The 27,058-nt window shown below is 41.9% G+C and overlaps 1 protein-coding gene across 1 annotated transcript; it reads right to left on the bottom strand.

The window, feature by feature from the left end:
• Positions 1-5,765: 5,765 nt before the first annotated feature.
• Positions 5,766-26,869, bottom strand: GMIP (GEM interacting protein). Its single transcript, XM_067314674.1, has 21 exons — positions 26,702-26,869; positions 19,208-19,301; positions 19,038-19,113; positions 18,111-18,174; positions 17,065-17,190; positions 16,658-16,722; positions 15,835-15,945; positions 15,476-15,556; positions 14,958-15,146; positions 14,698-14,835; positions 14,037-14,227; positions 13,316-13,437; positions 12,176-12,262; positions 11,953-12,051; positions 11,714-11,853; positions 11,173-11,361; positions 10,547-10,684; positions 9,781-9,977; positions 8,897-9,191; positions 6,989-7,109; positions 5,766-6,479 (listed from the first exon to the last, which is right to left on the bottom strand). Exons 1-21 carry the CDS (start codon positions 26,721-26,723, stop codon positions 5,959-5,961), a joined length of 3,066 nt encoding a protein of 1,021 aa, XP_067170775.1. The 5' UTR covers positions 26,724-26,869; the 3' UTR covers positions 5,766-5,958.
• Positions 26,870-27,058: the final 189 nt, after the last annotated feature.

Below are 27,058 nucleotides of genomic sequence, written 5' to 3'. Positions count from 1 at the left end.
CTTCCTTTACCAATCTTTCCCCCCACCAAATCCCTTGAATACATTTGTGTGATAGCGAGCAAACCTTCTCCTTTCTATCTTGGTCCTGCAGCCACGGTCCAAGTACAGAGTCTTTCCTAGGCAGATCCAACTGCTTGGCCAGCACCCGAGCCCATTTGTTTTTCATTGCTCTCACCACCAGTGTCCAGATTCTGTTTGCCATTTACCGTATTGGTAAGTGTGGATTAACTGAAATGACTTCAGCAGATTACTCCATCACTCAGGCCACAGTCTGACCCATAATGTTGAAGATTTTCATTACAAATGAAACAGCCTTTTCTACTGTTGTCAAAAAGTATGTGCCATTAATTCTTAAACTTCTGATCATTTTTGGTGTCATTTTACTAGCTTCCAAAAGCCATTATTAACTTTTTTAGCACATCTCTAATGGAAAAGAAAGTACTTGAGACATTTGCTTCCATGCCTTCTTCCATCACAAAAATATTAAAAGCAGTGAGAAAGTTGTTGCTCCTTTTAAGACATACTTTCTTAATTAAGCCATTTCTGTCAAGGGCAGAGGAAGCCTTTGAGTTCCATTTATTAAACAGATCTATACTGAGAGATATAACTTCTTTTAAACCAGTTCAGAAGATATCTACAAAGGTGACTGTCTCTAGGGCCCTGGTTGCTAGATGTCTTAAACTCGCTGTATAAGCAAAGCTTGAATTACAGCTCTACAAATCTTTTTTTAAAATAAATCATAGAGGAGAGCAGCCAGTGCCCTTAAAGGATTCCAGCCACAAGCTGTGGGTCTTAATGGGTAGGCATGCATGTTTGATTTAGTTCATTCCAAACTTTCTCCTTTCATGAGCTTTTCTTGAGTGTCCTAAGGTATAATGCCTATGGGCATGCCTGAACTATGATACAAATGAAAGGATAGAAGCATATTGTTATCTAACATCTTTGGCAAAAATCCACTAAGTAAAGTGTTCTCTGAATTCCAGACGAGCAAGTTTTAGTTGATTTGATATTCATATACCTGGTTTACTTGCTCTCCCATCTTCCATGTTGCTATAGGTACCACTATTCTGTGCAGTCACAAAAAAAGAATAGTGTAAAATATGGGGGGTGGGGGGGATGGGAAAAGAAAATAGAAGCCATTTGTCTCCAATGTTATGAACTCCCAGCAAGAGGTTCAGAGGAACTCGCTTTTCACTACCTCATCTGCCCAGCATTCAGCCTCATCTGGTCTGCTAATTGATTGCTGGAAGACATCTTTCAAAAACAAATGAAAGAACACAATAATGCTGACATATCTTATACCCTGCAGTATTCCAAATGTGTTAAAGTTAATATACAAAGTGTAGACAGGAATTTATTCATTTGCCAATCGAAAGGAAGAAGTACACAGCCACTTCTGCTGTGAAACTGCCCACTATAGTACACGGCAACAAAACAGCTTAGAAGAAAGAATAGAAATGAATTCTGTACCTACCGGTAACTGCTACGATAATTTAGCAAGGCAGAATGTAACGGCCTACACTGGTCTTTAGCTAAAATTGAGCAAGGAAACATCTTGCACAAGGGTAACATTAACACTTCTCATTTATAAGGAGTGAACCCTCCTATCCAAATATAACACATTCCAAAAAACAAATATGATTTGTGCCTAAGCTAGCTTCAGGAAGACAGTAGAGTTGCCATTTTATAAGTAGTTCTCCATTCAAGCTTCTCCTTAACTAACAGATTTACAGAAAGACCTTTCTTATCTGCTCACATAAGCATTAAATAGCAGCTTATCTTCTTATAAGCGTTCACTCAACATACCCTCTAAAGGCATATGTACATCCATGCTACGCAGCAACCACTAACCACTCAGACTTGGCTTGCTGCAAGCACACACGTCTCAGTGACTCCTCCTGAAGTAGGCAGCAGGTGACCTATAAAGGGGCCCTAATCTATAAATCAGTTTCTTATGACTCTACCTTGTCTTTCGGTTGGTTTTGAAGAGCAACAAAGACTGTCTCATTTTACATTTTGAGAGGTACAGTCTGATAATCAAATACTGCTGTACTCCTTACCCTTAGAGGACAGATCCTGCAAAGCATGAAAGCTCATGGGAACAGCCTGCTTCTGGAAGAAATGTATTTAACAGGGACAGACTCCAATAAGCTTCCCTCTCAGCAGTAGTCCCTAGCTTTATATTTCAGGAATGCTCTTTCAAAGGCAAGTGTTGAAGAAGTGCTAAGGGTTCAAAAAGGCAACACCTGAGAATGAAGCATGTTTCCAACCAATAAATGGACTGAACTGTCCTTTACAAAGGCCCTTCTTTGGCAGGTAGTTTTAGGAAATATCTTGTGTGTTTATGAGCTCCATTTAGCTTCTGTAGTTAGATAGTAAGAAACAATGATATAGGACAAAAGTCAAAAGGAAAAAAAAAAAGGAAAAAAAAAAGAGGACAGGATCAAGAATTGCCCAAAGCCCTGAACTCCTTGGAAAAAAAAGGAGTGCCTTTTGCTTCATTTCACCGCGGTTTGCTGGGACCATGTAAAGGTAATTCCTCAGCAGTCCCTACTGGAAAACCCTGAAAAATTTTCCCCTCAAGACTGCTGGTAAGTGCTGATCTATTTGCACTGACTTTTTAAAAGGATAGAGGAAAGAGCTCCTTTCTTTGCAGGGAGTAAGTGTGGGGCAGGCCTGCTGAATTTGTCTGAGAACTCCTCTAACCTATCCTGTTCACGATTAAACCTTCAGTGATCAGATATCAACAAACTCCAGCTGGCTTCTCCAAGGAAAAGGAATCTCTGATCTCTGTCTAAAATTTAACAGGTGTTTGAGTTCTCCTAACTCGATTAGGAGTTCAGTTTATGCATCCCAGCTGGTGTTTCACAGCAGTGGTGACGAGATGCTCTCAGTGTGGAGCTGAGATCCTTCTTGGTGAGATCCTGGGGCCTTTAACTCGCTTTCTGGCATGAGGGCTACTGATTATTTCTGAAGCTCAAAAACACCTTGACTGGCTGAGATTAGACTGTTGCATTGTGTGCTGAATTCACACTGGCTGATGTAAGTAAGCTTGCAGCAAGAAGTCAGTTTCTTGGTTGTTTCACTGATAAAAGTTTTCTTGATAAGGTTACTATGGCTTTATGTTGCAATTACGTGGAAAATAGTGCAATCCTCTGTGATGTAGCTCCGAGTCAGAGGGTCAGAGAGCCACCTTCCCAAAGTGCTGCTGTGAAAGCAGCCAGCTGCAAGAAGCATTAGTAGCTGATAAGATATTTACAAGGGCTTCCCTGCTTCTACTTTGAAGTGGGAATTAGGAAAAGCAGTAGGAGATGATTCCTGTTCAGTGCTTCACAGGATTTACCAGGACTGGTGCCTGTCCCTTGCCATACACATGTGCAGCTGAGGTTGTTCCTTTGAAGTGAAGATACAGTCTCAAGCAGGTTGGAGAACTTGGGATGCTGATGCTTCTCTCCCTGCAAATTTGTTTGAAATTCAATGTCTCGGTTTCCAAACTAAACCACGTTAACTGTGGCTGGAAGAGAGAAAATTGTCATGACAAGCAGAGGGAGAGATGTTTCTGACCACGCATCCAAACTCTCTCCACACAAGTGAGACTTGGCAGCCATACAACTCTGGCTGGAAATGTTGCTTTGACAACTCTTACCCTCAACAAATTACTAGCTCTGCAGAAAGCAGCAAGTAATGAGGAGTTACTGGGGAAGAGTGAGCGTGTTTTCTCTAATAGCATTTTTGTATGTATTGGACTCCTTGAAGGAAAAGCAAAGGGCAGAGGTGGATGGCAAAAGTTGTACAGACTGTACAAGCCTGTAATGTTTCTCCTACATGGAATGAATCTCCTAATTAACTATTTAAATGTGCAGCAAGAAAAGGAAATGAGGATTTTAACAGGCATCTTGTTTTAGCTCTGCTAGTTCCTCAGGTTATAAACTCTCCTAGGCGAACATTACCTTCATTTCATAAAGACCTGAGTGCACTTGGCATTTTAACAATAGTCTGATAAGTGTTTACTTAAGGTTTCACTATGCTCATTTAGCAAATACAGGATCAGCTTATAATAAAACACCCAATAATTTACAGAAGCTCTACATTAAAAGATAATTTAGTATTCAAAAATACAAAGCAATATATTAACAAATATACATTTTTCCAGAGATGCAAACTTTCTCTCTCTTTAGCCTAAACTGTACAAATACTATGAATAAATCCTTAGCATTTCTTTTACAACTTTGTTAAGAAACAGAACTAAAACATAGTCTATTGACGAGAAGAAAAAAACCCTACAAGGTGGATAGTTTAATCTCTTGAGCTGGTTAGGGAAAGCATAATGTTTTCTTTTAGCATTCGTCTCTGGTGTCTTCATACATGTCCTAGTGTCTTTGCAGCTGCTTGTAATTGCTGAAATTTACCCTAATGTGGAAGCTCTACACTGTCATCTGAATTTTATCCTACATACACAACCAAACGGCAAGGAAATCCATAACATTGTCCATCCCATAATACAAAGTAAACCCAAGAAATTAGCAATACAGGAAGCCTGTGTTTCATAGGCATCACAAGATGGCGCTATAGGACAGAGTCATCATGCTCATATTGCCATTGGATCGGCAGAAAATCTGCTGCCGTGGGCAGAAAGGGAGACGAGCCTCCCTCTGCAGGGCCGTGTCCAGTGCTGGGTTCCCAGTGCTAAAGAGACTGAGGCTACTGGAGTGAGTCCAGCAAAGGGCTACTGAGATGATGGAGGGATTGGAGCATCTCTCCTGCGAGGAAAGGCTGAGAGAGCTGAGACTGTTCAGCCTGGAGAAGGGAAGGATGAGGGGGGATCTTATCAATGTGTAAAAGTATCTGAAGGGAGGGTGTAAAGAGAGCGGGGCCAGACTCTTTTCAGTGGTGCCCAGCAATAGGATGAGCGGCAAGGGGCACAAATGGAAATGCAGGAAGGTCCGTCTGACTCTAAGAAAAATTTTTGCCTGTGAGGATGTCTGAGCAGTGGAACAGGTTGCCCAGAGAGATTGTGGAGTTTCCATCCTTGGAGATATTCAAAAGCTGCCTGGACAGGGTTCTGGGGAGCCTGCTCTAGGTGACCCTGCTTGAGCAGGGAGATTGGACTGGATAATCTCTAAAGGTCCCTTCCAACCTCAACCACGCTGTGATTCTGTGAATATGGGGGTAAGCCACATGCAGGTGAGGTGGAGAACCAGAAAGTCAGGGTTACACAGACTTAGACCAGCAAGAATCTTCCCATTTGTAACGGGTTCAGGGGATTGCCCTCTTGATGACAGCAGGAGCTTCACACGGAAGAAGCTCAAAATGCTCCAAGGGAAATAGAATTAATGTTTTGGAGAAAGGGGGTCCAGCTCAGAGTGCGGCAGTGTCTTTTTGCTTTATAAAATGACTTTGTGCTAACTAGAAATTTGAAAGTCCAGCAGTGGAAGGACAAGGACCTAGAGTACATGAACTTTGCCTATGTACTCTGTTCTATTAGATTTACACTGAAAAAATGCTGTGAAATAAAAACTAAAAAAATAAGTGCTCGTTGTAGCTGCCATAAAATGACCACTAGGGAATGTTTTCTTTCCAATGCCGTACATTTCAGTCACCTCATTCCTGCCTACATCTTTTTAGCCAGAAAATCTGTGTTTCCTTTACTTCATGGAACCACCCTGAGCCCTCCCTTTCAGATAACCACCCTGTGCCACACCTTTTTTTTTTTTTTTTTTTTATGTTCCACAAAGAGAGCCTTTGGACTTGCTTCTTAACGCTCATATTGTTTCTTATAGAATAAAAAGCAAATCCTGGGCTAGCTCAAAATCTGTCAGGTAGTTCGCAGTAGAAGTTTTTTCTCCAGCTTGCGTTGTAAATGCACATGCTAAGATGTTATCCTCACCCCATCACTATTCCTTTCTTCAGCAGGAAGCATGGTGTGGGATGTCAGTCCTTTCTCCCTTTCCACTGCTATTATCTATTATCCTCAGGGTCTTTCTGTAGCAGTATCTCTGAGCTGAGGTTCACTGCTTTCTCTGTAGACTCTGTGCTCTCCAGAGACAGCTCAGAGGATGTTGAAGTGTCATCAACTTTAAACTTGGAGACAATCCTGGCAGTCTCCTGTGTGATCTCAAAACGTTTGAGTTGCTGTTTCCCACCTGGGCGGCACTTGAGTGTGCTCACGTCTGGTGAGCTGTTCCTACTCCTACTGCTCTCCTCCAGGTTGTCCTTTGTTGTAGAGCTGCTGTCGTTAGGGTTGCCTTCTGCACCAAACTCCATTGCCGTGCTGGATAAAGTAGTAGTTCTCAAAGGCAAACTGGAAGACTTGGGAATGACTGGTCTCATTTTTGCCTGTGTTCGAATATATTTTACCGGCTGACGGCTGAAATGGCCTCTGGGCTGGGTCCCTAGGACCATGTCCAAATCACTGTCTGTCTTTTCCTGCACAGAGTCCTCCAGGTCTTCCAACTCAGAGTCAATACTTCTGTTCATCTCTGAACAAAAAATTAGAGAGTTATCTTAGAATGGTGAGACATGGTTACTACGACAGCAGTAAGTACAGTTTTGGTTGATGATTTCTTTTCCTAGTAGAAAGGATACTGAAAGCCCTTCAGTGCTGCCAGGCTAAAAATCCTCCCTCTAACAACTTCATTAATCAGGAGCAATTGCAAAGATAAGCATTTGAAAGAGGTGTAATATATGAATCAGGCTTATATTCTTAATGTTCTCTGTATACATTAAAGCAAGCACAGTTTGCATGTGTCTCTGGGCCTGAGAGCTGAGGCAGTACAAGGGAAAAGCCCTTCCTGAGAGCAATGGAAAATGTGCTTGCACTTTCAGGGAACGGTGGTCGTTGTTCTGCAGCAGGTTATCTGTACAAAGAGTGAAAGGGCCCAGCTATGCTTTCTCTGCTGTGTAATGTAGAGGCAGACAGAGACAGGTGTGAAAACCAGCAAACACGAAGCAAGACAACCTATACCAGCACCATGATCACCGCTTTTACCTAGGGCATCCGTGTTTAATGGACTGTGGGCTCTCTCCAGAGTCAGCTCATTGATGGCTTCCCTGGAAGACGAGTTATCAGACACATAGTCCACATTGAAATCATGCTTGGAGGAGAAATTCTGTTGGAAAAAGCCATGAGTGTTTATAAAGGACTCTGATATGAAGAGACTGTCCACTCCCACTTCACCCCAAATGCTGTTATAGACAAGTGAATGGAGGCAACTGCTTGAGCTAAAAATGCCTTAATTTGTCTTAGTTTAGCAATAATGCTTGAGCTGCCTGGTTCAGCAAGATGGAGATGCAGCACAGCCTGCAATATATGCTGGCTTTGAGCCTGTTCAGGCAAAAAACGAGTCTATTATAAGTGCATCTAGAGACCCCTAGTTTGCTAGATCTTGTGCTTATATGTCTAGCGAACAGTCCCTGTCTGGAAGTGCTTGTGGTCTAAATAGACAAACAGAGTGTGTGTTGGGGAGTGTGTGTGAAAAAACAGGGAGGGAGCTTGCAGAAGGTCCCATGGCAGGGCCATGAGAGCAAGTTATGGTTCCAGACCTGCCGAGTCCAGCACCCAGGCCAGCAGACTGCAACAACTGCCACAAAACTCACCCCGGAAAGCAGACGTTGCTTTCTGTGGAGAAGCAGTGTGCTGAGACTGAGATCCTTGTGTCCTACATGACACTGAAATAGCCCATTTTAAAATGAGAAAGGGAAACATCAGACACGAACGTTAACTGTAGCACAGTAATTATGATCGCATACAAATGGGATGATGAGTCAATTGCATGGAAGTTCTTGGGAGTTGTGGCTCGTATGGAACCAGTGCAAGTTCACACAAGGATTATATCACCTGAACAGGGGCTCCAGAAGTTGGTTTTATTAATTACAAAATGAGAGTCACATTAAAAGCAACTCTTCTTTTCAAAGGTTTACAACACCTTTTGTAGAATTCAGTTATACTATAGAATTATATAAAATGGCTTTGAAAGTATAAACCTAGTCACAGGTAATAGTTGTGTATCTCTCAAAGTGTTCTCTGAAGGTTTATTAATCCTGTAGGATTTCTGCATGCCAGAAGTGAATTGTGTCTACTCTGATTTTATTTCAGCTGTAATCATAGTTACTCTAATTTATGCTTCCTCAGTGAGCAGGACCTGTACAGAAAGCAGGATTACTGCATGTCGGACATGGATGTGATCATTGCAGACATGGAGTGTCTCTCACATAAGCATCCGTGACTTAAAAGTAGGGGGAGGAGAGTCCTAAGAACAGGATCCAACTCCCTTTTTTTAACTTTAGGAAAGTCATTTCTTCTTTCTGACTTAGTCAAACCAGCTGTGAAAAAGACAGAGCCACCACATCCCAGCTCAGGGATGTTATGCCAATTTGTGTTTTTAAAGTGCTGTTGTGAAATAAGCTGTGAACTGTTGTGAGGCAAGAGGTAGGGAGTCTGGGAAGGATACAGAGCACTTGGTAGCAGGGAGATAAAGGGTCCGTGGCTTCTGATCGGGAATGCAGCAGAGCCCTGTAGGGCTGCACAAAGAAATCAGCTGGGTCTTATGTGCACATATCTGCCTCAAAAGTTAGTGCTGTTTACGGAGAGAAACAGCACTGTTCCAAGTAATTTAGTATGGAGAAACCCACAACTCTTCAGAATGACTGGATTCTAAAACATGCAGTAAAAACACCATCCAAAGTGGTCTGAGAAGCTGCTGCGTGATCTGTAGCTCAAAATTTCTTCTATTTGTCTCACTCCACATGCAATGAGCTCTCTGCTCCTTCCTCTTTGAATAACCCTCTGCTAGCAAATGGTTTCCTTTTCTGTGAAAAAACTCTCTTTAATTGCTAGTCCACCTTCCTGTCTCTACAGCAGGGTCAGTAAGCCCAGCTCAGTGTCTGGGAGCTCTACCTCTAGAGTTACATTCTGGACTTTGTCTGGGTTCTGATGTCCTTCATCCTTCTCTGTCGATGCTTCTTGCGAAGGATTTTCACATCCAAGGGACAAGGATGAAGGCAGGTCATCCATCCCAAACACCCTTTCGTAGTTCTGAATGAGAAACTCCACAATCTGGGCTTGATACCCAGAGTCAACAAGGCATGACATTGAGACATCGCTCCCTGAGCATGGCCGGATCAGAGTTGGCCCAAATATTATGCCCAGGTTGTTTGGGGACATCTTGTTCTCTTCGTATTTCTCTGCCACCCTGGTGAAGGGAAACATGACTGTTAGGGGCTTCCCAGCTCTCAACCCGAATGCACAGAGTGTTCAAATGGAATGAGTCAATACCCCGTTTCCTAGTAGAGAGAGAAACCCCAGCTTTTACAGGGGAACAACATTCTGGTTTGCGCACAGAAACTCCAGAGAAAAATCTCAAAAGTTGCCTGGATCTGTCTGGGTGGTGCAGCTCCAAGCAGAGTGGCTGCTTCTTACAACCTGTGTTCAGAGCTGGATGAAAGGGGCCTGCTTCATGTTCTTCCTTGACCTCTTGATCTGCACTTTAACTATGAAGCATCATCAATAAGAAACTTCTAGTCCTTACTGGTCATTAAGACTTTCTCCTTATTGTTGCAAGATGTCAAATAGCCCTTTCTATGAATGAATTTTTAGCCTCCTCACAACTGCCTATGGGGCTCTAGATCAGGCCTCTCCCCAGTTAAGGAAGCGCAGATGCTCTTCTATACACATTTGGTGCTGTGCTAGCTGCTCTGGTAGTGAGAACTCAACAGTGATCTCCTCCTGTGGTCAGCACCGGAGCTAACGCTAGCCAGCGTGACAGCCAGCACACTCCTCACCTGTACAAGTGTGCAATAAGATGCCGCAGAGTATTGTAGTTGGTTCCAGGTAATTTGCTCAGCAAGTCCTTCATGCACTGGATGGGATCTGAAGGGAAGCCTGCACAGTCCCTCTTTTCTTCGCTGGGTTTTTGCAAATCTTTGGCAAGAGCAATGAGATCATCATAGAGCTGGTACAGCAGCACAGGTCCTGAAAGCTGCAGAGAGTGGGGAAAAAAAGAATGTTACTTCATCTGGTGGTCTGACACTGAGGAAAATCTCTTCATCTTTTTTTTTCTGTCAGACAAGTTGTACTTCAGCCTCACATGCTTTGACTCCCACTAGCTCTCATCCCCATGTCACAAAGGTTCCCTGACTCTAAGGGACTATAAAAAATGCCAAGCACTGCCAGAATTGCCATTTACCTGGAAAAAAATACTTGTGGCAGACTCAAAATATGTAAGACCTGCTACTGCTTAGAGATTCAGTCTCATCATCCCACTAAAACTATCAGCAAGGAGCTCCAAGTTCTGGTGAATCAGAACAACTCTCAGCTATTGTTTTAATGTCACACATAGCATTATTGAACATGTCAAGGCCAGTGACTAGAAGAAAAGATCTGGCAGAACTAAAGCCCTTTCCCACAAACAATGTGATATACCTCAGCAACTTGGTACTTAACCAAGAAAACCGGGAGTAGCCTCCTTTATAAGGAAGCATCAGAAATTGAAACCCAGTGCATGCAACTGGCTGAGACCTGCCCTCCCAACAGAGATTTGGTACCCACTTCCTTCAGGAAATGCTTTAGGACCCCGGTGATATCATGGGGGGAGTGCTCGGAGAGTTCCACCAGGCTCCTTCCATTTTCAAAGGCCTGGCACAGCTTTTCCACCCGGGCCTTGGATCCGCTTATCCGATAGATCCCCTACATTGTTAAAAGGGAGAGACATCAGGAATTTTGGATACAGAATATCAACAGAGCAGAGAAGAAGAGGGGGTCAGAGCAAGATATTCGCCAGAATAACTTAGCATTTCTGGATCAGGTTTCCCTTCAGGGTCAGTTAAAAAGGAAGGAAGGAAGAAGAAAGAAGTACCTTCTCCTTCTTGCTATGAATAATCAGGAGAATGTCACAAAGTGTGACAAGATTTGCTAGTTATCTTCCCTATAGCAGGACATTACAAATACCAGAACAACAGAGAGTCGGGGAAATTTCTTTGTTGCCGTTGTGTTCTGTGTGAGGAGGCAAGGCTCAGAGCCACAGTGGGCAGTGCATCAGGGAAACATATTTTAGCTGCTTCGAGACAAAAATCGCCAAGCAAATGTTTAATCAAAACTGTGGAGAGTTTTATCCTAAACCCTAGACTGAACAGAGTTGTACCCATCTGTGCAGGAGCTGCGGCCATGCTACTCACCTGCACTCCAAGGGCACGAGTTTCAATTTCTGAGGTGCATTTCACCACTATGAAGGGAACTTCCTCTGGGAAATCTCGAGGAACTTGCATGAAGTCAATGCCAAAAAGAGGTACTCGGTTAGGCAACTTCTTGTGGCCACAGGTGATCAACAGGTTCTCTAGACACTTCTTGTGGCAGGTCAGGTAGCACTGAAATGGCAGAATCACCCTCGATTATGGTCTGGTTATAGCCCAGACTTCAGCAGCATCTGGGTCTGTTGTTCAGGTCTCCTTGGAGGACTTGTCCTGGTCCCTTCCTCTCTGCGAAACTACCGTGCTGCCTTCTCAGTGCAGTGGAACAGCAGGGCTGTTTGGGGCAAGTGGCACTTCATGGCTTACTTGCTCATGAACAGAAAAATGTGCCTCATGTAGAACACAAGGAGAACAATCATGTAACTTACAGAGGGGCCCTTCATTTCCACAGTGCTTCAGTGAGATAATGATTATGACTGGCTCCCATACAAGGTGTCTGCAATGACAGCTGATTAGTTCCAGCTCTCACCTCCTCACACTCAAAGCCATTGACCATGAAAGTGTCACATTCCCTGCATTTGGATGGCCCCCGGAGCTTCCTGAGCCGGTGGGTCTGTGCTGCACTGGAGAGAAGGATGTTCTTAAACTGCTGCTGGGACGTTCCATTTTCTGTGGAAACAGTATTTAAGCACGATAAAGAATTGATACCTAAGCAAGAAAGCACAATGAGTTTCCACCGTATCCGTGAAATACCTCTGTATTGCTCACCATTTTCAAAAGTTTGCAATGAATCTCTCTCTTCAAAATCATCGGAGGAGGACATGGTGCCAGTGGATGGAGCTTTTAGCAACTTCCTGTTAGAGTTTCCTTGAGACAAGAGAAAACATAAACAGTTCTTCTCTCCCTCATAATGCACAAAGTAGTTCAGTGTATTTTATTTCCATTTTAGTTTTTGGTTTCCATATTAGGCAGGAATTTCTGCTGCACTCACCTGGGCTGGAATTGGGAGAGTCCAGAGATCGGGATTCACAACTCCCACCAAGGCTTTCTGTGTCACTGCAGAGGGACTTGCTCATACCTACAGAGGGTGGATACAGTGACAGACCATCCCAAACACTCTTCTAGCTGAGGCAACTAGTGAATGCCTCTGCATGGATGTATATTCTTTTCAATTATTTCTCATAATGTGCTCATCTGTGACTGTCCTTTAAGCAGAAAAACAGGCAGGTACATGATGGACCAAAGCAGCAACCTATCCCAGTCAAGTTGGGCTTTAACAGACTTCTAGGAAATGTCCTTCTGTATTAGAAAAATTTAGACAGTTTCTACTCTAGAGATAGATGTATTTGAGATGCTGTTTGATGGTGAAATAAGTTTTAAACTTGTAAAGAAATGTGATTTTCTTTGCTAGAAAGATGTAGATATGCTAACAGGAGGACAGGGCTGAAGCAATAGTTGTGAAAGGCTCTCGGGCTACACTGCTACATCACAGTTCATCCTAAGCCAGGATTCCTACAATCAACAGTTGAGCATAAATCAAGGATGGGTTTACAAACACGGCACTACCTATATATGGGTTTGGTGACAAAAACAGGGCCAAAGTCCAAAGCAAACTTCCAGAAAATCTATAAATATTTTTTGATACGTATAAAAACAAGAACAGAAAGATTAAGAGAGAGTGAGTGAGAAAGACAGCTAGTAGAGGGAAAACAGCAGGAGAGGTCTCACGTCATGACAGAGGTAAAAGCTTCAAAAGCAGAGGGGCAGGCGCATCCTGCCACAGGCCACAGCTAGCCTGGCAGCATGGGCACAGCTGCATTTGCGTCAGTGGTCACCAGAGACCGACGGTGGCAGCTGACACTTTTCTCTGTGACATGCAGCATGTAAGATGCATGCAGGTGAGAAGCAGCAAGAGTCTTGATTTACTTAAGGAATAGATTTTTTGGAATCTGAATTCCTTTGTACAAAAGTGTGATCTCCATGCTGCAGCCTTTCCCAATCTGAGGACAGCCTTAAGCATTGCCCTAAGAATCTGAGCTCCTCTCCCAGCTCTTTTTGGCTACATCAATATATGTATTAAACTACAGTGACTCAAGAGAAAATTAGGTCTTCTTTATTAAGTTAAACCTACTCTGTTCACCATTTGGGGAGAACTGCTTTCTTGATGCATCTTCTGGAGTGCTCACATCCTTTGCTGCAGAAGAGGCTCCTGTGTAATGCAATGTCGTCCTTTTTTTGCCACTGGGAGGGGACCTGAGGAGAGGTTGCAAGCAATTTGCCAGCAGTGAAGAATAATGAACAGTACTGCGCCACAGAGGTACTTTATGGATACTGAGACAAACCATCTGTTTCAAGGAGTTTGCATGTAGGTATAAACTGAGTTTTCAAGGAGGCCATAACAAATACTTGCACAAAACTAGGAATTGTTTCGGGAATTTTTTCACTACAGTTTCAACTTTTCTATCCACAGGAAAAGTATAGAACATAAGTCAAATATCACCTATCTGAGAAAAGAGTGATCCGGATCTTTGGCAAATGATAGAAATAATCCTAGGCCCACAGCACATAACTGCTGCCCTGTTTTTGCTGATGCTGGTCCTGTGAGCTGCTGCTCATCCCAAGGAAACAAATACACCTTTAAAGATCTGATCTCCAGTAGTGTTAATGGAACTACGTAGAGAGAAAAGACCCTAACATTTGAGATTGCAGGGTTTCCTGAAATTACCAATGACAATGCTACAGTATTGCTAGTGACTTTATAGTCATCTGTGTTCTAAATTTGTCTTTTTTGTTCTGTACATTATGTATTTTGACCTTTAAACTAGAATTTAAGTTTTTCTTTTTTTTTTTACCTCTGCCCCCCAGAAGCAAGTGGCTCAAATTCAAACACCTCCATATGAACTTCTTTCTTCTGCAGAGTCTGAATGAATTCCAGGTATTTCTCACCCACTTTGTATGGTCTACAGACTTCAGTCAGGTGCTGGTAACCCACTGGAATCTGTTCAGACTGAATCTGCCGCTGCTTGAACATCCTTAACGTGACCTTATAGAAAGAAAAAAAAGAAAGAAAGAAAGAAAGCATTGAAAGTCAAAGCAGAGATGATCTTTCCTCCCTTGGATATCTCTGTAGTTCACCAGTCTGCGGCTTTTGTGTTATCCATGCTCAGTTACCTGCACTTGTGCTTATTGATAGTTCTGCTTAACAGTATGGACAAAAAATGTTTGTCACTGTTTTTTGTGTTGTTTTTTTTTCCCCTCCAAGTAGGTCTTTTTCTATGGATATCTATGTTCTCAAAGCAGTAGTAACTGAAAATGCACTTAGATATCTGAGAACGGTCTGCAGCAGGTCAGTAACAAAGCAATGTCCACAGCACTCCTCTAATTTTGACTGTTTGAGCATGGTTTGTTATATGGTAATTAAACTATAAAATAGTGAAGGATATAGCGGTCTTATCCCAAACAGCAGCTTCCCTGAAACTAGGATTGAAGGAGAAATTAGAAGACTGCACATACCCATGTCAGCATCTCATCTCCTTGGTAAATGAGTTTCCGAATATGGGAGACAATCCGTGCCCGCACTTTCTCCAATTCTTGTCGTCGGAAGTTGGCATCACTGATGCACATCTTGTACAAAGCTTCTGTTTCTTGAACCTTTGTGTGGTGAGAAACAAAGCAAGGGAGGAGAAAGCCCTCAGAATAGAGAGGAAGATAGCATAATGCAGTCAGAGTGCAGACGTGTTGGAAGTAACAGCACTGCGGTCTAAACTCATCACCTTTGCTTGTGCCTCCTCGCAAGACCGACGGCGTTTCTCCAGCTGCTTGTTGGCACTGCCAGGATGAGTGACCGCTGTGCTCTGGTATTCATCCTCTGCCTTGGCACTCAGGTGCTTTGCTTTCTCCAGCTCCTCACAGCGCTGTACATATTGCAGTCGGGACTTGCGCAGGGATGACAAGGATTCATTCTTCAATTGGAAAAGAAACAGATTTAGGAAAGCTGGTGAGGCAGTAGTGCAAATGGGTACAAATCTGAACTGCATTCTCTCTCTACCGGTCTCGGCAGGTCAGTGGGAGGTAATGAGATCTAGCAGGTAGTGCAGACAGGATAGAGCAGGAATGCCTCTAGCACTCCTTCCCAGGTACTCTTTAAAAAATGGAATGTCCTTTTATTCAATTTGGTAAATAGCAGGATGCATGTTACATAATTTAGTTACTACTTGTTGGTACAGGTTTATGTTTCCGGTGTTTGGGCTGTAACTAGCATAAAGGTCAGGTCCATCTTTTGACCTCTTACCATTCTCTTTTGCTCTTTTATCCACTGATCTTTGAATTCTTTCCTCCACTTCTCAATTTCATTCTTCTTGGCTGACAGAGGCTGAAGAGGAATAATAGTTATGACAGCAACAATTCCTTAAGAGATAGGAAAAAGTATCTGACAGATGAGGACATAACATTAAAAAACAAGTTTTGCAAGATACTGCATTCTTGAAAGTAATGCTTCCTTTTCCCTCAGACTTGGTGTGAATTCTTCTCTCTCTTTTTTTCCCCCTCAAACCAAGGTATACCACTTCTGTTAGGCCTTTGTAATGCTCTAGCAACTGCCTCTGTCTAATTTTTTGGCAAAGTTGTCTAACCTAAGCAGAAATACATTACCTGGTAGAATTCTTTCTGTTGAAGCAATCCTGCAGTCTCGTTAGCTGAGTTTCCAACCATAATGTCATGTTCCAGGACCATTGTGTAGAGTGCCCGAAGAGGCATGTTGGACTGCAAAAACAGAAAAAGTCAGTGTAAAATTCCAAACTAAAGGGCTTGTGTTAACTATGAGCAAGACTGATTATAGAAAGGGAAGAGTGTCTACACTGGTTAAATTAGTGGAGTTTTTTTCAGACAACTCAGACTGCAGAATGCTGGAAGCAGAAGAGCTTTTATGGTGTACAGCATTGTGCTGACTTCTTGCTAGTTCATCCCTCTGTCTAATTTTCTGAACAGTCACTCCATGCGTTATAAACATATAGAAGAAAAAAAGGAATTGCTCTACTACTGAGAGGCTTAGGAAAGTCTTTGGATGGGGCATTTGCAGTAGGGATATTTGGAGGGATATTTGTTGTTGGATTCTAACTACAAGCAAGTCATGTGTGCAGACTGCCTCACATTTGCTTGGCGTAGGATTCCCTTCTTTCTTCTCTGAAATATCTGGTTCTTTTCCCCATCAGAGGCCAGACAGGTAGATTGCACACCTGGTTATTCTGACATGATATCGGCATTTAGAGTATCGCCAATCTTCTTACTTAGGACTGTCTGTTCAAAAGTGCTGAGCTTCTCTGGGTTTTCTTTGAGCAAAGAGGAAATCCCATCACGCAGACCTTATTGCTATCTAGAACACAGCACACCTAGCTCCAGGGGCAGTGTTTGCACAGGGGGATAGCGAACCCTGTGCCGTGCAGCAGTGAGGAAGGAGCAGCACAAGGACCCATACCTGATGGATAATCGCATTTCTTCCTGATTCTGCTATCTTCACAATCCCTTTGGCAAAGTCTGTTTCTGTGAAGGGGAAGAGTGGATTAAATGCTAGATTTACAGTAGCACAGGTGTGTTTGTCAAAGCCAGAGGTGCTTTCAGCCAGTGTGGCAATTAAGATAATCCTAACAGAATTCTGAAGGAGAATGAATTTCTTCTCCAGATAAGAAGAAATTCTCACTTAACATCTTCATCTTTATATTTAGCCAAAAGCACGTAAAAGGGTTTGTGTTTAGCCTATTTTTCACTGGTGTATTTTCATGCACAACTGTGTGCTCTGACCCTCCCAGTTACCTATGGAAAAACAAAAAACCCACCCAAAAGCGTAGGAACTCTCAGCTGGTATTGTGCATACTGATGACTCACCATAATTCAGACGTTTTTCAATCCAGCTAAGAAGCTCTTTGACATATTTACACCACATTTTGGCATATTCAAGGGCTGCATCAATGCCACCTTCACATTTTATCAACATTTCATCTGCCTCCTCAACTGCAAAAAATAATTCCAGATTCAGAATAGCTCTAGCTGACAGGCAGAGGCTCCCCCAAGAGTGATAAAATTGGAGTCTCCTTAATAGTTGGTGCTGTGAAATATTCAGATAACAGCCGTAAAATAGGTCTTCACTGAATAATGCCATTATCGTGTCAATGCCATACAGTCTCACCTACAAAACCATGCAAGTTCCCAGCAACTTAGACACATATATCTCCCTCTTCTCACTTTTTATTAATATTTTGATTTAATTTATCTTGAAAATCAGAAGTTAAGGACCTAATGCATTTTTGGGTGACAATGGGTATATTGGGGAATAGCAGTAGTGATTCTTGTTCCTGGCAGAACCTAAGACAGATCCATCACACTGTAGTGAGCAATTCTAAAATCATTTCAAGTTAAAATCTGTCACCAAACACTTATAAAATGTGTTTTTCTTCATATAAAGTCCCCATGAAGCAAGAAAGACTTTTATGTTGCATTTTATGATGCTAGCAGCAAGTACAGAACAGATGAGACTCTTCCCAGTGGCCAAGAAAAATGCTTCAGATGATTATCCTGAGTTTTATTGGGTAGCCATTTACTGTGAGTCAGACTAGCACATATTTTTTGTAATTATTGTCTCAATACTTAGAAGTCAAGACAACGTAAGGGGCTAGCTTAACAAGACGTTAGTGGAGGAACAAATGAAGATCTGCAGAGAGAGGGAGCTCGGCATGCACTAGAGGAAGCAGGGAGACTGTGGAGCTCAGCCAGGCATCAGCCTTGCTGGGAACTGGCCTGGGTTCAGTTCTAAACTGGTGGCAACAGTGACACATCTGTGTTACTCATTCTTGCTATGAAACTGCAGGAACTTCTGCCAGGTAATGGACCAAATATTCTCATGTCACCTTTTTAATTTTATTTCATTGTATTACCTGTTATGTCTGTCTGCACTTGCCTCTCTGAACTGTTTTTGCTCTTGCAGAAACTTTCACTCGACTGTAGGGGGGGAAAAAAGAGAAGAAAATGGTAAAGGAAAATGAGTGTTCAGAAGTTTAGAAGATTTTTCAAAACAGTCATCTGCAGTGCTTCTTTTGCTTATCTAAGCAGCCCAGTGCAGTTAGAATAACAGCCCAAGATTTGACAGAGGGAATGTAGCATGGCATAAAAGTCTACCACTAACAAAAACATGGAGGAAACAAACACATCATCAACGCAGAGGGATTAAGGCCAGAAAAGGGCTGCTATGACTGAATGTTTCCAGCTCTCATTTTATCACAGATCTCAAAAGATTTAAACTTTTTCTTAGATTTTAGCTCCTGGGATAATACAATTACATGAGAACATTGGCTGCCAGAGAAAAATTAAGTTTCTAGCCCTTTTGTTTACCAGAAAAATATGAAATGAGGCTGATTATTCCCAAAAGTCTCACACTGCCAAAAGCAAGCAAAAGAACCATTAATTTCTATTTTAAAGGGATTCTGTTTCTTGAGGCCAAAACTTTAGAGATTTTTGAAGCCTGACGCATGCCTCAAATATATTTTGGGCTTGCTGTGCTGCTGTCTCATCTGATCTTTTTCTTAGCACACAGAACTTAAACTAGCAATTTCCACACTTCCTTTTTCAGAAAAAAAAAATCCAAACAGTACATGCCTGAACATTTCCACTAAATATTATCTGTTCTGTTGCCACCACCATTATTGCAATAACTGAGTGTTAAAAAATTCTTTGCTATCTACTCAAGTAAGAGACATAACTGTTTTTTCAGATGGTCACCAGAAAAACAATTTGAATAACATTCACTTTGGCATGGGACATCATTGATAATTTCTTTTTTAACACGGATCTCGTTCTTTGCCTACCGGAACAATCTCCCTTTCTGTGGTCAAGTCTATGTTGTCAGTGCCATCCAAATCACCAATGAACATATCAACTGTCCTGTTGAAATACAATACAATACAATACAATACAATACAATACAATGAGATTGTAATAACCCAGAAAACTAGTTCTGTCCCATTTCTTTACATACACATTTCCAATTGAGATTTCTATGGCATCCAGACTCCGGAAGATCTCACTGTACCGCTTCTTATTTTCAGGTGCTCTCTCTTGACTGTCAAGACCTGGAGTTGGAGAAGAAATAGTTTCACTAAAGTGCTTGGCCCAAAGTTCCTGATATCTACAGGACAGTTTCTAGTGATGCAGTGGAACATGGCTTAGCTCTACTATCCTGGGTGGATTCACAGGGAAGTAAAAACTGTGATGGCCTGGCAAAGCATGACAAGATGAGGCCAAAGATGAGATGGGATTTAAAAGAAAACATTGGAAATGGTATATTTTTCAAGATTCCTTGGGCAGACGCCCCCCCTTGAAAATAAGTTAGTGGATGTCCATGGGAGACATCCAAGCCATTTTTAGGGCTTGCAATCTGACACAAGATCAGCTGTGAAAACTGCATGGAATTCTCTGTAATAGATGCTCTGAGCTAAAGTCAGGACACTGTCATTAGTTCAGTGTTGGCAATGTGCTGGCAGACCTGATGGAGGGGCTTATAGAATACAATGGCCTGCTCTGTACTTAGATCAAGTAAATGATCAGCCTCTTATTGGGAAGCCAGGCCCAGGTAAGCAGTGCATGTACATGCTGTTAAAACGTGCATTTGCAGAACCATGTGCATATGATGGTGGAACAGCAGACATTGCTGCAGTCAGAATTGTGGTGTACAGGCAGGGCTGAGTTGCCCAAGCTGTTCATTCCTTGCACATCACATGCATATGTTGCAATGTGTTTGTATGCAGTGACCATTTCTCAACCTTAGGCATGCTTATTTATGGTGATAATCTACATTAGGAAATATTCATCTCATTCAGTCTGTAGCGGGTGCAATTTATTGGGCATGCAAAGCATAAAATGTGCATGTCTCCACGTGAGAAGTTTTCAAACTAGGCAATGCATTCCTGCCATGGATCTTCGTAAGGGCTAAGCATATTCTGCCAGCAGCTGGACAAATAGCAGGGTGGAAGTGAGCATCGGCATTTTACATGGGGTGATCCATGCAGTTAATCTCACTTTCCACTCAGTCATACGTTGTGACTGAGGACAGAAACTAAAATTGACTCAGGCTGAAAGTCACTGCAGGAAAGAAAGAGAAAACCATTTTGAAATATAGAACTGGGCACTTTTGATGTAAGTAAAAGAAAACTTCACTCTTCTTTGTCCCCTTGACATTCCAGGAAACAGGATGTGGTTGACCTAAATCTAGGGTTGCTTCATTGGTAGTTGAGTCTTTGACAGTGAGCAAATACTTGCAAATGTCACTCAAATGATGCCTGATGGAAAAGTCAGTTTGTGTCTCATTTAGCTCTAGCTATGTCTGGGCCTTGTGTCAGTCCTGAAAAATGCAGATTTTCAAGTCAGATTTTTATTAGGAGCTGCCATACCATTAGCCTATCAGCTTGAAAATAGAAATAATAATAAACCACTGAGGCCTGAAGGAACTGTAATGAACCATTCAGAATGGCTGGCCTTGCTTGGAGAACCTAGAAAAGGAATTTAAAAGCACCAAAGGAGCTAATACAGACCTGTAAATGTACCCAACATGCATCCTAGTTGATCAACAATTATTTCTCACCTCCCATGCAATGAAAGTGAGCAGTCTGAAGCTGAGAACCTGGCTCACCTCTGCTGTATTAGTGGCAAGACCCCATATTGGTAACGAGTAGCATCAAGGCTCTGGGAAACAACTGTAACCCAAATGTCCATGAAGTGGCTTACAGGGGATAGCCTGAAATACCTGGTGCAGTCATATGAATCCTGTACCATGACGAGAAAGGCAATTCCCATAGCCTGTCATAGCTTCAGGATCGTAACCTGGATTAGTGGCAAAAGAAAGATCTTTGGGGCTGGCAGTTTCTGAGATTGGCAGCTTCTGACTGTTTTTCATTAGTAGAAATTCTCTTAACTAGGTCTCAAGCTTAACCGTTCACAGTTAGTTTCCAAAACATCTCATTCTGGTTTTCCAGAAGAGACGCAAATTGTTCATAATCTGAGGCACAGCACAACAAATTAAAGACACATTAGTTTAATCGGAATCCTAACCAGTCTCGTTACTTTTCCTGAGTACATATATTTCATTTCTCTTGTTTACCACTAGTAGAAGCAGAAGGATTGTACAACAGGAAGAAGTGACTCAACTTAGCAGCACTGGGGATGGGCAAAATGAAACATGCTGCTTTTGAAAGCAATCATTGTAAGGCACCATAAGATAAGAAAGAACCTCAGGTTCTCACAGTCTTTTTGCTTCATCTCAAATAAGATAATATTATATGTAATACTACAAAAGTAGAAAGTTAGAAGAACTCCCAATAAAAAGTTTTCCTAGCCTTGCCATATCTGATATTTTTAAATGCCTTCTCACAAGTTTAAACATATGCTCTCCTGTATGCATTCCCTTTGCCATTCAGGAGCAACCAATTTGTCCTGATCTATTTGAAATCTTTCAAGTGGCTTTTTGGCACATACAGGCCTGGGCCAAATGATCATGTGCCTCATATATATCTCATGAAGGAATTGCCTCGAATGTATTGCTTCTCTTCATCGTCACAGCTCTCATTACTCAGCCATCTGTCAGACATTTTCAAGCGGTCCCTTCCTGCTTTCACCTGATTAACAGTGCACCCTTGACTGCCCACTTGCTAAACGTGTAAACATCTGTATCATTTTTCTGTACTGCCTGGCAGGCTTGTGAGGGCTCCTGTAAATATCCATAAACTAATTCATCTTTCAAATCCCTGCTCAAATCCCTTTATCTTGTCCAGTGATGGTTGGGTGGCAGGCTCACAGCACATCTGCTATAGTGCTGCTGCACAGGCCTGGAAGAGACACTGGCTCACTGAGCCTAGTTAGTCCTTTGCCAATTCACTACAACTCCGTAGTCTTATTTATAAATGCAAGCTTCATTTTAAAACCAGTTATGTTACTGGACAACCGAGCGTCAACAGGAAGGCTGATCCATAAACTCACTGTTCTGGTGATTAAAAACCTTCTATATTACTAGTGTCAGTTTCTTGAAGGACAACGTATCCTTAGTCTTCTCCTGTGTCTGTGCCTTAAACAGCTTGTCAAACTCCCTGATGCTGTTTTCTCATTGCTCGCTTGTGCTTCCAAGTGCATTCTCCTGTCCCTTGTCTTAAACATAGCTCTTTGGAACACAGGCCATAGTTTTATTCTTCGTTTGGCACTCTCCAAATACAAATTAAATACTAAGAGTTAAATACATTTGTAGTGAAAAACTATCTTGAGGCAAATGAGGAGGCTTAACATCCTGTAATTAAACACTTTGATGGTCAGCAGCAGAGGAGAAATGGAATAACATAATTTCGAATATTTTGTTTGTATGCCATATAACTTTTTTTTTTTTATGCTATTCTTTCATAATAGCTACTCAAATAATCTGGACTACTGAGAGAGATTGCGCTCTGATTCAGAATTCTCTCACAGAGGTATCCCACCTGCATTGCTTTTTTTCCTCTTTTTTACCTTCAAAATATACACATGAAGATAAGGCAGTTCTTCATGATGCCTACTAACTCTTGGACAAAGAGTAATACATGAAAGCTGGAAAAAAGAGCCACTTAGTAAACGATTTGCTTTTGTCTGCTGAACACAGAGGCCTGAACATAATTTACTATGATGGGCACAGTTATCCCAGCTGTACAGATGAGGAAACTAAGACTGAGGCTACCCAAGCACCTAGCAATTTTCTCCTAAATCAAAAAGTTGGTTTGAAAAATTAGTGTTATATTGTCGCTAGAATATACAATGAGCATTATCTTCACCTCTGAGTCTGCTTTCAAAAAATCTCTGGCCTTGAGGTCAATAATGATTAGGTTCTAAATATCAGTGTAAGTGATGGCAAATGAAAACAGTTTGCAAATATTTTCCATTTTGCATCCCCTGTAAGTGATTTTGTTTAGTTAGTTCTTATTCTCCTTGACACTAACCAGTCCTAATGATGGAGCAGAAATCCCTTCCAGCATCAGCAACAGACCTGCATACTAAAGAAAAGTATCTGTGTGGCTAATGCTAGCACCAGAGTTGGCCAGCTGTCATACAAAGCTCTGCCACATCTTTGGGTCTTGAATGAGATGAGACTGTCATCTGATCTGCATCTGCCTTCCAAAAAGCACATTGCTCTTCGCCTCCTTTTGCTGCTGTTGTGGAGAGAACAGGCTCCCACTGCGGGGGTGTGCAAAGCATCATGGATATTTTTAGAAGGAGAAGTTCTTGTTCTGCAGATTAGCAGAAGCATCACTTCCCTTTCAGCCACAGTTACCATGAAATGAGGTAAATGTCTAAACCCTAATTTACTCTTCAGTATGGCACCATTGCTGAACATCAGTATCATCAGCCTGTTTCAGGAGTTCCCGGTAGTGCCTTCCTCTTTGCGTTCAATTCTGCAGTTTGCAACACAATACCTGAATTTTTCCACTGGCTCAGATCTCCCATTTCTGATAATACAGTCAAGCTGCAAAGTTGGTGACTGCACACATGCCTTCTGCCTGCACTGGGACTTCACTTTCAGCACTTAATACATATACATCATAAGTCATTCTGGAAATTGTATTTCATCTGCATATAAGGACTCATGCATATAAGCAGCAGCTATATAAAACCCACTGTTTGCTAGGTCACAATACAGTTTCAACCAGATACAAAATTCAAATCTGAAAACTCTCAAATTGTCTTCTGCCACTCCTGTCTGAAATCCTCCCTCCAACCCTTAGTGACACTCTGATTGTGGCTAAGAGCAAAGCAAGTTGCACCAGCTGCCTAGATCAGGGTCTCTCTACCTACCTGAGGAAGAAGGGTTTTAGAACAAACTAATCCCAGTTCCCTGAAAACAGCTTTGCAAAACCAAGATCCCTTCCCATCTGTCATTCCATTATTTCTCATATTCTCTTCCTATTTCGATGGAACAAAGGCCCTAGAAAAAAATGAACTTACAAATCAACTAATTGTTTAGGAGGCCGGAACTGTTACTGAGCTGCGTGATCACCCACAACTGGCAGGAAATAGACTGGCAAGGTCAGCTGTCTTAAATAGTAGTACATATCAAAAAGGTGCTTAATGAAACACGTCAGGGGAAGAGGGAGAATTTCCACTTAATATATCAATTCATTAGAAAAAAAGAGCGCACAGACTCCAAATGTTTCTGAGATGCCTGACAGTAGAAACTGAGCACAGGTGCAGTAGGCTGCAAGATAAAAATAAGGTAATTATTTCACTATTTTGTTCCCCTAAAGTTAGCCAAGCTGTGTCTTGATAGATGGCAGGCTTCCTACAGTTTTTTACTTGGTTAATAAACCTTGCATTTTAAGTAAGGACAAAAAACTATATTAAACTTCTGGCTGCTTGTTTCTTCAATATTAAGAATAAGGAAATGTTAGATATGGTAAGAAGAATTCACATTGGCAGTGAAGCACACCAGATGTGTTTCTAGTACTGGAAAACAGTGAAAGGACCTCCAAATTAGAGTGATAGCAGACCCCTAGAAAATAGAGGAAGAATTAATTTAGCATTCTTTATTTGCCAAATAATAAGACTAAAAAATAATTAATACCAGTTATCTTGGTTTTGCAGAAGAGTTGTCAAACAACCCCCCTTAAAAATACTAGATTCTGTTGGTAAAAGGTACTCTGTGGATATAGTACACCTGGATTTCTGAAAGGCATTTGACTTACAGTCATGTCACATTCTTATTCCATTATATGGAATTCTTGGTCACATGTTAAAAACTGTTTCACTGACAAACCCAAAAATACAGCTTTAATCAATGTATGGGGCTGTTTCTACAGGGATCTCAGAAACTGATTCCTGCTCTTTGGTGTATTTATTAATGATCAAGCTTATATAAAAAAATCTTTCCTGGTGAAGTGCTTGATGACAGTAAGATTGTAGACCCATAAATAAGGCAGACAACCATTTATTATAGAGTGTTTAAGTGGCCTCTGAAATGGTTATGCTTCCACTGCAGAATGTAGCTGAATGTCTGCAAATTAGGTACGGATGTTATATCTCCAGGCTGGAAGACTCTGTCTTGAAAAGCAGAGATGGACACAACAGAAAATTGCCTAACACGAGTTCCACAGGTGCTGCTGTAAAAAAGAGGACCTATGCAAGCTTTGGATATATACAGAAGGGGAAGATAAAGCAGAAATAAGGCTCTGCCTATGCCTCTGCAAGCAGTAGTGTATGGCCACATTAGCTGCTGTGTTAGTTCTGGTGCCCATGCTGGCAGAAGGATGTGGAGACATTGCTGAAGACACAAAAGTGGTCTGGAGGGAAGGGGTGGGCACAAAACTAGTCTCACAATATGAAGCTAAACAAACTCAGATTATTCAGTTCATAGCTATCCCTGTGTATGATCCTGAGACATAGAAATTATATGTTAGTTAATGGCTTTTCAATTTTTATGACAAAGACTTAACAAGGTCCAGCTGCTGAAGTTTTCTAGCTACAAGGATAACGATGCATTTGAATGTGACAGCTGGGAAAGTACTAATGGTGCTTGTCGTGTTTCCTTGATTACAGATCCACTGAGATTTTTTCACCTCTCTCTGAAGCACCAGAGATTGTCCCCTGTTGAACGTGGGGCTCTGGCAGGAGGGAATCATGCCCCCAGGTGGTACAGAGAACTCTTTCTTAGATGCTCAGCTGGTAGTGTTACTCAGATTCAAACTGATTATCTGAAAAATATTTGGGAAGAAACATATACAGGTTGGATCAGCAAGGACCTTGGTGGGCAGCAGCTGGGGAGAAGGGACAGATGGAAAGGGCGGGGGGGGAGCAAGACTTTCTCCGCAGCCTTGTGTAGTTTGACTGCTTGATCTCTGGGCATCTGTCAGTCAGCTCATCTGTTGTTGCTACAGGACTGAGCACCTTCAGCTACTTGTGCCAGTGCTACAGTTTAGTCTCCAAAGGAATGAAATGCTTAACTAAAACATTTGGTTTTAATACTGTGCTGCAGAGGGGAAGCCTTCTCTGATCTCCTGAAGCCACAGAATATCTACTGCTGCCCTCTGGTTTAAGGCATATAAAGTATTTCATGAAAGCAAATTACGTTCATAATTAAGGTTGACACCTTTGAGAACAAGGGGTTATGGGAAATTTTTGTCAAGGGGATTTTAACTAAAGGTACACAAGTACCAGCATTATATGTTCCAAGTCTCTTAAGAAAGAGCGATGCAACTTCTGACTGCTGAAAAAGAGGGGGGTTGCATCCTTTCCTCTTACAAAAGTCAAAATCTAGTACAAATACATCGAATAATTTAATCTGCCAGAGAAAGATTCAGTGAACTGAACAGCCAAGATCCTCATAGGAACCCCCTTCAGAGGAACTTACAGCTGTATAACAGCCATATTTGCTAAGTGCCTTACAGGCTGATCTGCATCTTATGTCATATCATGCCCCAAAAGCTTATGCTATAAACAGTATAAGGTTGTTTCAAATGCCATCACATACCACTTGGTTCTTGATCTTCCATGGCTGAATCCTCAGGGTTTTGGTCTGAAAGCAGCAGAATCCCAAATTACCCAGCTTTGAATCACAGCTGAGTTAAGTAAAACACAAATCCTTGGTCAGATCAGATGTTAGCAAATTATCCAGTGGCCCATGATAGCTGCACACAAAGACCTGTCTGAAATATTTGGCAGAAGTGTCTGTCAGTGAGTATGGCTGCTGTAGTCAATCTACTTCCTGCAGACACACTTCCGTGTAAGGAAACAGTCTGCAGTGCACATTTGATCATGCAATTTGCATAACTCGGGTCTGTCTTGCTAAATAACAAAGAAGGGACCGTTTCAGACTCTTGGCTTCAGT

This window comes from Apteryx mantelli, chromosome 36 (assembly GCF_036417845.1).
Source record: "Apteryx mantelli isolate bAptMan1 chromosome 36, bAptMan1.hap1, whole genome shotgun sequence".
NCBI classification, from domain to species: Eukaryota; Metazoa; Chordata; class Aves; order Apterygiformes; family Apterygidae; genus Apteryx; species Apteryx mantelli.
The sequence above is the reverse complement of the archived record's forward strand: the minus strand, read 5'-3'. Positions and strand labels throughout refer to the sequence as shown.

Excerpts from the sequence above, each read along its gene's own strand:
- GMIP (XM_067314674.1), bottom strand. The coding sequence starts at position 26,723 with ATGGAAGATCAAGAACCAAGTG. Across the intron at positions 15,147-15,475 it reads TAAAAGAGCAAAAGAGAATG|AATGAATCCTTGTCATCCCT; the intron begins GTAAGAGGTCAA and ends TTCCAATTGAAG. Across the intron at positions 12,263-13,315 it reads CTCCCCAAATGGTGAACAGA|GTATGAGCAAGTCCCTCTGC; the intron begins GTAGGTTTAACT and ends CACCCTCTGTAG.